The 14,159-nt window shown below is 43.7% G+C and overlaps 1 protein-coding gene across 1 annotated transcript; it reads right to left on the reverse strand.

Annotated features, from left to right (window-relative positions):
• Positions 1-2,219: 2,219 nt before the first annotated feature.
• On the reverse strand, positions 2,220-10,741 carry LOC103567540 (alcohol dehydrogenase 1-like). Its single transcript, XM_070615317.1, is given in 8 exon segments — positions 2,220-2,362; positions 3,162-3,296; positions 4,360-4,623; positions 4,808-5,046; positions 5,190-5,277; positions 7,042-7,180; positions 9,915-10,016; positions 10,602-10,741. Coding segments are annotated over 8 exon segments (1,128 nt in total). The 5' UTR covers positions 10,620-10,741.
• Positions 10,742-14,159: the final 3,418 nt, after the last annotated feature.

Raw genomic sequence — 14,159 nt, forward strand, 5'->3', positions numbered from 1 at the left:
GGCTTGTTATGATGACAGAGCTAGAATGGCAGGATCATATTTGAATTACACACTTTTAAAAAATTTTCATGTGTTTTCTTTAATTCTTGGACTTTCCCCCATTAAGTGAACTGGCCTTTCTGGGCTCAGATCTCAGGAAGGAATATTGCACTTGAAAGAGAATAGTCAAAGGACTTCTCCACTGGCTTTTCTGTTTCAAAAGCTGAAGGATTAGGGGAATGGAAATGACTCAAGGACACATGAAAAGTAGGAGAAGAAAAGCAGGATAAGAGGAGCTAAGTTTTTCCCTCTTCTCCCACTCTCCCAACCCCAACGAGGAATTGTTTATACTGGTTTGGTGAAAAGAGAAGATTTGAAAAGGAAGTTATGGGGTTGTCAATATGGATGAGTTCCTCTGAGAGGGTCCTATAGGTGCTCCCTAGGGGTGGAGGTGGCAAGATTTCCCAAATGTGTTCGTGTTGGAAAGTAGATGGGAACCATGCCTCAACATTTAATGGGTAGAAGCATAGGATGGTATGAAGACCTTAGGATAGAAAGTGGCTGTGTCCTGAGATAGCTTTCCAAAGATTTATGAGCCCCTGGCGTGTTGTACAAGCAGCAAAATCATCACGTAAACCCTAGAGAGGCATCTAAGGTACAGAGAAATTTGTATATTATGAAGGTACCTTGAGGATGGGAACAAGGGGGTAACTCAGTGACGACTTTCCTGGACTCACGACAGAAATCAGTTGGGTTGATGGTTGTAACAAGAATATCATCAATTAATCCCCATCATTTCTCTTTTGAATGTCACAGAATGAATCATACAAGAACTGTTCTCTGAGAAGTTATTTTGTTATAATTACATTCAAGATAAAAATTTCATTTTGCAGCATCTTGCTGTATTCCCATCTCTGTTGCTCCTCTTTCCACTGCACTGGAACAATCAGGAAGGTGAAACAGGAAAGGAAGGAAGTCCCCAAGGATGCCCTTGCCCCTTTTATCCTGTGGAATCTCAGAAGAGCAGAACACAGCGGATGCTGAAACATAAAAGTGCAATAAGGAAATGATTGAATTGCTTGAGAAACAGTGATTTCAGCAAAGCAATTATGCACCGTATCCTGAGAGACTGCACTGCCTACCTATCTCCACCGCCAGCTCCACGTTCACCCTAGTTCACCCACACAAAATTTCACCATATTGACTCGTGAAAGTAGGACCCAACATCAGCTGTGAGAGGAAGGCGTCAGCTTTGAGCACCATTCCCTCTGGCTGCATGATCACAGAGACTTTCAAACCTTCTGTGATAGCTTTGGATCAGCTTCTGTCAGCCCAAGAATGTAGCCCCATGTCTGATTATGGGAGAAAACATGGGTTCCTTGGTTCCTTTCCTTTTGCAATGTGTCTACTGCCTGCTAGATCCCCTGTCCCCACCCTCCATGATCTGTTTCTAAAATTTCAGATGCGTTTTCCTGGCTCTTAATTCCTGATTTAAATGGCCTTACATGTAAGGTAAAAATCGACAGGGGATAGCAGGGTATATTTAAAGACAGATTTAAAATGTCAAAAAAATCACTAAACAAGCAAAGGATGTAGATAGAGTTGGGGGAGAGAATATGAAAGGGTGACGTGCTTGGGATCCGACTGAGAAAATCAAAGTATTCCTTTCAGGAGTAATTCTTTGTTTACTGCTTGTTGCTTATTCTCCACTGTCTCCAGCACTTAGGATGGTCCTGGCAAACAGTGCACCATCGCCAAATACACATTGAAGGAGTGAACGAACACATCGAGTGGACGCTCCATCCCTGCCGTGTGCTGGCTGAAGCATCTGCCCGTCTGTCAGAATTGATCTAGAAAGAACTTCTGCCCTGCATGGAGCCTAAACCTCTGCCTGTGAGATTTCTTTCAAGGTTTCATGACTCCAGTGACGTGAACTCATTTATTCTGGACCATTTCTCTAACCAGGAAAAGAAGACATAATGGCTCATGTGGGGTAGAGTAGTTCTTAGCGCTATACTGACTTCTTAAACATTTCTCCGAAACAGGTTGATGTGGCTCTTTCCCAAAGAGGGGCCTGCAGGGAAGACTCTTTCTCATCCTGGCGACAGCAGGGAATAAGGTGGACAGGGCGGAAGATATTGAAGGTCCAAGTAGCCATGTCTTTCTCACAAAACCACTGGGAAATGCTTAAGGAGTCATTTTCTCTGTGAGTTCAGGGTACAGATCATCAAATAAAACACTCATCTTTTTCCAGCATGGTACAACTTGAAAGCTTTGTGGAGCTGGTCAAAAGGCAGCTGATGTGTTATTAATGGATCTATGTTAATTTTATTTTGCAGCTAATCAGTCACTAGTTGGGGAATACAGTCTCTGGTTTTATAACCTGCAAAACAAAAAGGCCATTGTAATGAGATTTGAGAAATACCAAATCAAAAAAAAAAATCAAATACGTCATGGAGATGCAGAAAGTATTCCTATGAAAAATTGCCGTTGAACATGAAAGATAATTCATTTGTACATCAGAAGCCAATGACTGCTGTTGCTAAGTGTGGCTGCTACAGACAGTTCTGTTACCTGGAACTCCTTTGGAGAAAAATGGGGTCAATATTCACACATTACTGAGTTGCAACATGGCCCTTTAAACTAGGAGTCTCCCACCCATCTCCTGGGCTTACCATTGTAGAACTGTCTCTCTGTTCAAACACACAGAGATGGCCTGAGAAGTTACCATCGGAAGAGTGGGCAGAGATGGGAACGTTAATTTACTAAAGCTGTTGGTTGATATTTCTCAGACACAAGGGCTTCTCTGGGAAGACAAAAACCAGTGCTGACACACCAGGCTGGTGCATATCATCACCCAAAAGGTACTGCTGTTGAAATTGTACACTAAGCTTTGACCCACCAGTGCAGAACCGAAGCTGACTGAATTATTCCAAATGCTGGAACAAACCAAAAACTATTTTGCAGAAGGTAAAAATTTTATTTAAACTTAAAAAACCCATTTAATGAAATTAACTAACATTGCTTTATAAAATGTGCCCATTCGTCGGAGGAGCAGTCTTTGGAGGCTTCAACCATTGGAGCTGTTCCCCAAGGAGAGGAATTCTGACCTCTATGTTTCCACAAATTGGCAAAAACTTTCACAAGAGAAGCCAACCGATCGCTTCTGTTCGCTGACCTACCTCCCAAACACACGCTCTTCAGTGTCCGCCCAGAGACAACCATCAGTGCTTCAAGAGAAAGCTGTGAATTGGATGGAGCCAACCCAATGATCTGACAGACACCGTAGCTCAGGTGGCAGGATTCCAAGCAGCAATCTGAGAAGCAGAACATCGACCATGAGCACATTCACATGCATCCCAACAGCTCCCGCCACAGCTGGAGCGAGTCATGGAGCTCCTAGTTTCGAACCCCTCCCTGCGCTGAGGCTGCTTCAACCTCTGCTTCCACCCCACCAGTGACGGGATCTCATCAGAGAACCAGTAGAGTGTAGTGGTAGAGAGCACAGACTGTTAGCCGTGTGACCTCAGGCAAGTTACTCAACTCCCTATGCCTCAGTTTCCTCATTCGTAAGAAGAGGAATGCTGCCTACTTCATAGAGTTGTTATGAGGATTAAGCGATTTATCATTCTTAAAACATTAGAAAACTATCTGGCACATGGCAAGTGCCACGTGTTTACTAAATAAAATTTCCTGCTGTCTCGAAGGCCACACACTGTATTCTTCGCCTGACTCTCTCGCTTTCCACGACTCTCTGTCCTGCTCATTTCTATTAAAACAAAACAAAACAAATATATATATATGTGTGTGTCTTGCCCCTTGCCTCCATTGTGCCTTGTTTGTCTCTTTCCTGTTACCTGTCACTCCTTCTACTTTGTTCTTCAGCAGAGTCCATTAGGCACACCCTGAAATGTGGTGAATGCCTACCTTCTCTCTTCTAAACCGGAAAATCCACAAATACGGTGCCTATTTACTCATTCTTGCATCCCTAGAACTTAACACATTGGTGCATTGGAGCTCATTTCTCAAATGAATTGATGGTTTTGATACAGGACACACGTACCTATCATATGTAAAGTAAACAATGTTCGTACTTAAATATAAAAGCACAGATGAAGAAAGAGCTAGGAATAAAGAAAAGGGAATACTGCTATTGTGGCCTTTAGCATGTTTTAACGTTGTTTACTATAATGACATATCTTTAAGTGTATACGGCGTTTCCTTTTAAAATGAATGCTGTCGAAGGAATTTACATTCTCTTTTTAGATTTGGGGCCCTCAGTTCCAAAAGGTATATTCAGGAGAGTTTATACTTACCTACATGAGAATATTGAACGTGTGCCCACCCATTAAGCATCTACTCACCGTGCCCCAAGCCCACACACCATGGTCTCAACGAGTCCGATGGCCTCAAAAGCAAAGTCGACACCAAAGCCCGTCATTTCCACCACCACCTGCTGGACGGGCTCCTTGAGCTTCCGAGGGTTGAGACAGTCAGTGACGCCCAGCGCTCTTGCCCGGGGAAATTTCCCCTCATTGATGTCAACCCCGATGATCCTAGAGGCACCAGAGGCTTTGCAGGCCATGACGATGGCCGAGCCGATTCCTCCAAGTTCAAAGACCACACAGGTGGAGCCGGGGTGACCTGCAAGTCCACAAGACATGTTTGTATTAGGAACCACACCTGGACAGGACACATGTGTAACTAGGAAAATAAACAAATCAACTGCACCATTGAGCCTTTTGAAACTATACACCGGTTGAAACATCTGGCCTGATCTGACCTAGTTTGGATGTTTTGCAGGCAAATCTCTATGGCGCACACCAACACACAGACAGCTCTCTCACCTTGGCCGAGTGAACAGCAGCCCCATAGCCTGTAGGCATCCCACAGCTTAGGAGACAAACTTTATCCATCGGAGCAGCGTCATCGATTTTGGCCACTGCAATCTCAGGCACAACAGTGTATTCAGTGAACGTGCCTGTGCGGAAAGCTTGATAAATCTTTTGTCCTTTGCAGGTAAATCTGCTAGTCCCATCCAGCATCAATCCAGAAGAAGGTAGAATGCTATTCCGCGGTGACACAGATGCAGGCACAGGCAACGGCACAGATGCGTGCAGTTGTAAAGAGAAAAGTGAGCACTCTTAGCTGCCGAGCGATGCTTGCCCGACATAAGCGATTTAATGAGAGTCAGGGGCAAATCTACTCACTCTTGCTTCTCACAGAAGTTTCCCTTGGGGGCCAAGCAGGAATTGCATTCTCTACACTGTGGAACAACGAGTGTGAGGACTTTGTCTCCTACATATGGAAAAAAATAATGTGCTCATTAGTTTAATATAATATTGGAACAGAAACACAATAGCATGTTTATGAAGAATTCATAGGATGGCTAGAAAGCTTGCTGTGGACAGATTACGGCAGCCAGTATAATATTGCCCATGGTTGTTGTGAAGGAGAAGCCATATAACAAGGTTTCAGAAATTCCATTTTTCTTTGGGCGAAGGGTGAAAATGTGGCAAGATTCCCTGCTGGGTGGATCATTGGAGGTCTGCTTCCGCTGACTCTGAAAAGTGAATAATAAAACCAGGCATGAACCCTAGCGAGGTCTCTGGCTTGACCCTTTTGTTTGCCATTTGAAGGGTTTAAATTCCCACAGTGGCTGTTAGCCTCCTAAGGTGGCCCGGCTAGATAGCAGGATGGCTCGTTCACTGAGCTCCCACCCTGGGATGGCACGCTGACCCGCAGCAGGCCTCTGGCATGCTCTCTCCAGTGAGTCTAAGTTCTAAGATGGGCAGACTTCACAGAATAAAAGGAATCGCTCTCCCTGCAGAGTGAGGCTGCTTCTGGAACACCTACAACAGAGGGTGGGTTTAGGTGTCAGAGTTCTGGAGAGGATGTTGAGTATGTTTGTATCTGGTCATTAGCTGGCCCTCCTGGGCTCTAGGGTGAAGATAACTAATCGACACGGTCATCACAGACTTACAAAGGCCTGGTGAGAGGCCTACAACGTTGTCTTTATCTTGATCCTTACAAATTTTTATAACACACAATCGAATTGCCTTTGGCCTCTTGCAGGGCTTAGATGGCATTAGAAATCTCTCCTAAGTTTAGATAAGGCATATCCTAGCTCCAGTGGCCCTAAAAATTTCCAAAGGTACTGGATCTCAAGCTCAGGAGAAGTTCTGCTCTCTTGTCCTTTCCCTTCAAACGCTCAGCATTTTCCACAAAACTTCCACTGGGGTTTTTCTAGTCAAAGAGAGCGTAGAGGTTCTGTCCTTCCTATTCGTATCACGTTCTCGGAGATGTGGAGACCGTGCCTTTTGACTTCGGTCCCTCCCACTATGCCTAATGTCCGCCGCACGGCAGGCGCTCCAGAGCCACTCGCTGAATGAGCACCCTGCTGACGGCTTCGTGCATGTCCTGACCATGCACTTGCTTACAGCTCTTTGCGTGTGCCTGGCTCCAAACTGCGAGCTTCTGGGCTGTCTTGATCTGCGTGATTGCTCTTACCCACTCTGAGCATTTCAGACACGCTGACAACAGCCATGCCAAGATCCTTGTTGAAATGCCTGGGGAAGAGCATGTACTTGCTACTTTGATTCTTTGAAATGTAGCTATCCTCCTGTCAATGAAAATTGAAGTCCTATGTTCTAGTTGATTAGAACCTGCATTCACTTGTCAAACATTCAGTGCCTTCTAACCGTGGGACAGGCACTGTGCTAAGCATGTGGGGGACACAAACATATATAAGCAGCAGTTCCTGCCCCTAAGGGGCTTTCAATCTGTTAGAAGGACACTGGTCCTACCTCAGCTCTCCTTTGGCTATGGATAGACGCTTGGCTCAGCCACTGCCCCTCTGGGTTGCTCCAGATGACAGCAGGGAAACTGTGCAACTCTTGGAATCCCTGGACACATTTAATACCATGATACGTGATGAGTTAGAAGAAGCTGGAGGCAAACCATTTTATTTCTCCTGTAAACATGTTCCTGCATTTTAAGTTCATCCTCTGTGCAAGGGAAGCTCTTGGGCAGACTGTTTGGTTTTGTGGCCCCATTTCCTACCTGGTTTCACTGAGCTTACTCCTCCACCAATACTCTCCACAATTCCAGCTCCTTCATGGCCTGGGATTAAAGGAAAGTTCCCCGGGAGTGATCCTTTCAGTATGTGATTATCAGAACCACATATCCCTGAAGATGTCATCTGCATAGGAATTAAGTGACCAAGGATCAATTGCTTTGGAAGTTTTCTTTGTCGTTTATCTGATACTGAACATTAAAAATCTTTTTCTTTTTTTGCCTGAAGAAGATTCACCCTGAGCTAACATCTGTGCCAATCTTCCTCTATTTCACATGTGGGTCACCACCACAGCATGCCTACCAATGAGTCGTGTAGATCTGTGCCTGGGAACTGAACCCAGGCCTCTGAAGCAGAGCACACCAAACTTAAACACCAGGCCGCAGGGCTGGCCCCTTAAAAAACCTTTTTTAACATGAATTATCTCACTGGATTCCTATTACAACACAGAGGAATACAGGGCAAATCTTATCACCCCCAACTTAGAGATGAGGAAAGGGAGAGTCCAAGATTTAGAATGACTTGCCCAAAGTCACAGGACGCACGCTCAGACCTGGAAATAAACTTAGCTCCTTTGACATCTACTCTGTGCAACCTGTCACCAAGCAGTTTTGCAATGTGAGGGCCACTCAATTACAGCGAAGAACTTTTTGACCACATGTCAACAGACCACCATTGAGAAACACTGAATTTTAGGCCCAACATAGTGGAGCGTTTCTCCACTGCTCTAGGAAATAGATTTTTGAAATTTTAAACTTGCACATTGAAAACATTCCTTAAGTTAATAGTGGAATATGAGTTTAAATTAAGGAAACTATCCATTGCAAAGTTGAACTGATGTTGAGAAGCTTTAAAACATCTTAGTTCATGGCTTCAGTTTTTGTGTCTGTGGATAGGCCCCACCGAATTCCACTGATCATAAAAAGGAAGCATTTCACGTCCCATAGGCCCTGCATCATTGCTCTGCCTGGAATATGGCCAGAAAAGCCTACGTTCGAACATACTGACCAGTTTCCCAGTATCTGCAGTGGGGGAGCCAGCATTTTACTGCTGGAACCCTGGGAACACCCGTGGTGTGATCGTGGCAAGTGGGCGAGAAGATATGCTGGCGAGAAGTATGCTTTGCTTTTGGTTCCCACAGCCCTAAAAAGGCTTCAAGGCGTTATTGAAGGCTGGAAAAGTTATTTTAGGTAGACAGCAGGCTAGAATCTCACTAGTTTTGTCCTACACACCAAACAAGAACGTGCAACTCTGTGAGAAGCCTCCATAGTGTAAGCTCGAGGGGGGCCGTCTGTCCTTGGGGGCAGACCCAGCCCTGAACCTCGATTGTCCAGGGCTCGGGGTGAGGTTGCTCAGGTCCTGGCTGCTGAGCTTCCCCCTTGGGGGCTGTTCTGCATTTGTTGTTTAGGGTGTAACCTTTATAGTTAAGAAACATATCAGTATCAGAACAGAGACTATTGGCTAATTAACTAGTAAGCATTTCATCAGATGGTGACCCCGTACACACAAGCACTAGTTAAATGCTGTTTGGATGGATGATAAATAGGAAAATACAGCTTCTGAATAGCACTCAGTTACTAGACTCCTTCCTTTGTGTACGATCTTGTCACTTTGCTCTTTCCCTTCTCTCCTTGGTGGAACAAAGTCCTTAGCGTGACACCAGACGTGGAGTTGATGTTTATCTAGTGTTAGTTCCCATATTCTCCTGCTTTGTCTTTCACTGGGCACCCATCTTTGTCTACTCCCCTCTTCCCCTCCATTGTCTTTTCCCTCTGGCATCTTTCCAACTGTGTTCATGCCTTTTCTCTGTTAATCTTCTAACCGTCTTCCTATGCCTGCTGCTTTGATTAGATACTTATAGACTAGATACTTCAGTATTCATTGCATTCACCAAATCAAGTGTTGAATGTCCTGGTCTTAAATTAGGAGATAGGGAAATTTAATGTTTAGTAAGATGCTAAGCAATATACTCTTAACCTTGCATATTTAGTGATTTTGTAAACTTCGAGACACATTGATTGAGAGATTGATTTGAAAGTGGCAAGGGCCTTTGAGAGGTCAGTGTTTCCCCAGCGCTGGTCTGAGCTCTGTTCAAGAATTCATTGTTAACTCTTTCAAATCACCTTAAAGGCCATCATGGATCCTAGTTGCTCACTCCTGGAAACCGAAATTTACCACATGGTCCACGTTTTCAAACAAATTCTGAGGTTATTTCAATGTACGAGCACAAAGTGATAGACACACATAATTAGTGTGTTGGTCACTGCGCATGTGTTTGTTAACACCAACTTTGTATCACTGAAGTATAGGGAAATGCTTCCCTTGTCCTCTTCCCCTCAAAAATGAAGAGACCTTAACACTTAAAACTCCTTTTAAGTCACATTGTGAAGTATATAGGCATATGATGTCATATAATTTGAGTAAAAATTTCAATAATTAAAAAATAATTATAGGGCTGGCCCCATGGCCTAGTGGTTAAGTGTGGTGGGCTCTGCTTCAGCGGCCCAGGTTCTGTTCCCGGGTGCTGACCTACACCACTCGTCAGTCAGTGGCCATGCTGGGGCGGTGACCCACAAACAAAATAGAGGAAGATTGGCACAGATGTTAGCTCAGGGCAAATCTTCCTCAGCAAAAGAAATAAAGATGATAGCAGGTAAGTGAACTATCAATATTTTACAATTGTTAAGACTATTGCAAACATTCATTAACTCTATTCATTTATCTCAGTTTTAAAAATTCTTCTTTTACTAAGAAAAGTAGATAGACCAAAAATGTAAATTATATGTGTTTTATATACAAAGTGAAACAGGATTTCCTTTCATTTGCCTTCAATAGTAAAGGTGAAAAGAGTCCAATTTACCTTAATACGAACTTCCCCAGCCTTTGGTGGCTCAAGCTGCACTTCTTCAATGGAAAGAGGAGAATTTCTTTCCCAGGCAATGGCTGCCCAGCATGTGATTGTCTGTTGACACAGGGAAAATAAAATGACATCATTTGGTGATAACGTTTAACTTTTATTCTGATCCTACAAATAATGCTTATTTGTTATAATTTGTAAAAACGCAACCATCATAAAGAAACAGAACAGGGATCATTGCACGTTCAGACACAAGCTGCTTAAATTTTAGCATATTTTCTTCTAGTCTCTTAAAATTATTTTTGTATAATTAAGATCATGTCATATAAGCAATTTTGTATTAGCTTTTTTGCTAATAACTGCCACCATATGTTGAACATTTACCATTTACTTGCTCATAAGCACTTTCCCAGGACTTCAAAATGCTTTGTAATCATACTTTTATTCTATTTATTTATTTTTTTAAAGATTGGCACTTGAGCTAATATCACCCAAGAAATTTCTAGCCATTTATTTTCCCCGCAGTGGGACTCAGTGTCCATGAGTTTCCACAGGTGGGAAAACACTGGATATTGTCGTCACATTCCATGAGAATCTGATTGGAGAAATGATGTCCTGACTTTCTTTCAATGTGCGCTTCTGGTGAAACTATTGAAGTCGATGTAGATATAATTTAAAGGCAGTACTTACTTTACCCAAAGTGTCCATGATGAATTTTCAGCTTCCCGTGGTGTCTTATAGGTATACCCAAGAGAACTTCACTTCTTCCACTCTGCTTCTGGGCAAACTAGATGGAATATTTATAGTTTTATACACCGAAAGTCATTAATAATTATTACACCATTGGAGATCAACATGCGGAAAAAGGAACCAGCAATTAATGATCTAGAATGTGCAGCTCTGAAACAGGGCCAAGGGTGCGGCTAGACAAACCTCTGCTGAAGAGGTCAGCTGTGTTTTTCACGGATCTAGTCAACTATCTGAGCAGAAGCCTGGAGTAGAAGTGAGGTTATCCAAGAAGGATCTGTGAAACTCCCTTCTATGTGACGTGTGGACCCTCTTGACAGACACAGAAAACGACGAGACTTTTGAGACTATTATCCCAGAGAAACACTGCCTATGTGGACCGACGGGCCAGAGACAGGATGAAATGGAGAATGGCTGTCAGACTTCCAGGATTCCACTGCAAGACAAAGGGCGATAGAACTAGTCAGCTACAAACATGTGCTACCCTTCAAGACAAAGGAACAATGACTGAGGGTAGAGCTGCGGATGCAGAGGCCAGAGAGACAAGCCCAGAGGGTAGAGCCTCCCTGGAGCCAGAGGGCGAATCAAGCCCTAGAACATTATTCTCAGGCCTTGAAACCTAATGGACTTACCCTGCTGTGGTGAGACCTTTCTTTAGACCAGAGGTCCTTTATTCGTTCCATTTTCTCCCTTTCAGAATGGAAATGTCTATCCTATGCCCATCCTGCCATTGTGTCACTGACTAGTCACCCCAAGGAAGTCAAGGGTGGGTTTGGATATTTTGTCTTTCCAAATTGTTCCTTTTCCTTTTGTTATGTCAAGAGATGCAATCACCAACCACCCTGAACCAGACCAAGCCTCACAACGAGAGCTACGCCTATGGCCTGAGCCTTATTTTATTGCTAAGCTCTGTACAGGAGCTGAGGCCATATTACCGTAAGCTGCAGTCTATGTGGAAGCATGTCTTCCAGCTGAGCCTGTGCAAGCGAATACCCACCTCTCCCTTTTGAATATTCATTCCCCATCCAAAATAAATGCCCCTGCTTCCCTTTGTTCAGGGAGCCAGGACTGTGGAAATGATTCCTCAGGGTCTCCTATTTGCCACAAATGCACCTTTCTTTGTGAGACAACAACTTCTGGTGGAGGGTCTGATTGAACTCGCCAGGAGGGAACCCACTTTGGTTCGGTGACAATTGTACTTTGGAAGCCTGTAACCCATTGTCTGGTTTGACAGGTTCACAGATAGGGAGGAATTTTGCCCCAGGATGGATCATACCCAGAGTCTGGCCTATACCCAATTTACAGAGTAAGATTTGGAACTTTTGAGTTGAAGATATTTAGATGAGAGTTAGAATTTAGAGTTGATTCGAAAATAGGTTAAGACTTTGGGGGATACTGGAGTGAGGTAACTGAATTTTACACGTGGGTTGGGGATTGATACAATTTTCGGGAGGCCAGAGGAAGGACTATACTGGGTTGAATAGTGTCCCTCCTAGATTCACGTCTTCCTGGAATTTCACAATGTGGCCTTATTTGGAAATAGGGCCGTTGCAGACATAATTAGTTACATTAGGCTAAAATGAGGTCACACGGGATTAGCAGGGGCCCCAAATCCATTATACCTGTTGTTTGTATAAGAAGAGGAGAGGACACACAGAGACACACACAGGAGAGAAGGCCGTGTGATGAGGTCTATTTGTATAGGCAACATTTTGCACAGTGCCTGGAAAATACTCAGTGCTTCAGAGACGTGAACTGCATAATTACTGGTTTATAGACAGAGATTTTTTAAAGTGAAAAGCACTAATATATAAAAAGAGAGAAATTGAACTGAGCCATAATAAGATACTCAGATAAATTTGGATTTTGGGCTATTATAATTTACTTGTTTTCTTCCAAAGGTATTAATTCCTAGCATTTCCTAAGGCTGTTCCATAGGTGGTCATCTAGCCACAACTGTGGGTCAGTGCGTGAGGGTCTATCTCCCCAACGTTTGGCCAATAAAAAGATGTTGTGTGTGTTTGTGTAGTCCCTAAGGCTCCTTGTTCAATTTTTTGCTTCCGCCAGACCAGTCTGTTTATTAGTCCGTGAATCTTCCCGTTTCCCTGCTTCTCTTTCTGTCTCCTGTCTGAGTGGGGGGCTTTCTCCTACACTCCTTGGATGTGGGCTCCACCCTTCTTTGTCTCTCTCTTCATGCAACTAATGAGGGGATTTTTGTTTGTATAGTTCATTTGGAACTTAGCGTGCACACCCCTTTTTGTCACCTGTTTTCTGTGTAGAGGCCGGTTTCTAGGTTGGATTTGAGTTAAGAAACACAGAAGTCAAAACTACAGAGTAAAACTTTGTCTTCTTCTTCCCCTTTTTCTCCTCTTCCACTTCGATATAGGAGAACTGGGTTTGAATCTCTACCCAGGGCTGTTTAATGATAGTTAATTGATTTTTTTATTTTTTAGTTATTTATTGTTTTGAGGAAGATTAGCCCTGAGCTAACATCTGCTGCCAATCCTCCTCTTTTTGCTGAGGAAGACTGGCCCTGAGCCAAGATCCGTGCCCATCTTCCTCTGCTTTGTATGTGGGAAGCCTGCCACAGCATGGCTTCCCAAGCAGTGCCATGTCCGAACCCAGGATCTGAAACGGCGAATCCTGGGCTGCCAACACGGAATGTGTGAACTTAACACTTTGCCACCAGGCCAGCCCTAATGATAGTTAATTGAGGGATTACATTTGCCTAGCTATTTTCAGTCCTGAACTTCAGTGTTGGGTTAAATTGACACTGATTCATATCAGTCCCTATTTTATTATGGTAGAGCTACTACCAGTCAAAACGTTTCAATAGAGAGATTGACATATGCTCCAGCACTCTCTGTTTCACAGCAGAGAAGTCAAACACCAGTCAGTCACAGCAAAGGTGCTCACTGTCCCTGGCATTTCTGCTCCATGAGATACAATACCAAGCAGCATTGACTGAGTGCCTCCCTGTTCCAGACACTCAGCTGGGTAGAGTGAGGTGACAGTGATGGGTAAGAGACTGCCTCTATCCATTCCAAGAGGCAGTATGGGGCAATGATTATGACATGGCCTTGGGTTCAGGCAGACCCTGTCCTTACTAGCTATGTGACCTTGGATTTATTATTTAACTGTCCTTGGCCATAGTTTCCTTATCTATAAAATGAGGACAACTAATAGGACCACCTGAAAGGGTAGTTTGATGAACAAATGAGATAATCCTTCTAAACCATTTATCAGGGAACCTGACAGATAGGACAACCCTCAATAAATATGAGCTACATTGATTACCCATAAAAGCAAGCTCACAATCTATGGGGAAAAAAGACATACAGACAACCAAGTCTCGTACGTGTCAGCCTCTCTGGGAAGGGCCGTGTTATGGGTATAAATTAGTGCTTTTGGAACAGAGAAGGAGGCGCTGTTCTGAATGAAGGACTCAGAGGAAGCTTTGTAGAGGAGCAGGCATTTGAGGTAGACTGGAATAATCTTGAA

Source organism: Equus przewalskii, chromosome 3, assembly GCF_037783145.1.
Source record: "Equus przewalskii isolate Varuska chromosome 3, EquPr2, whole genome shotgun sequence".
Taxonomy (NCBI): domain Eukaryota; kingdom Metazoa; phylum Chordata; class Mammalia; order Perissodactyla; family Equidae; genus Equus; species Equus przewalskii.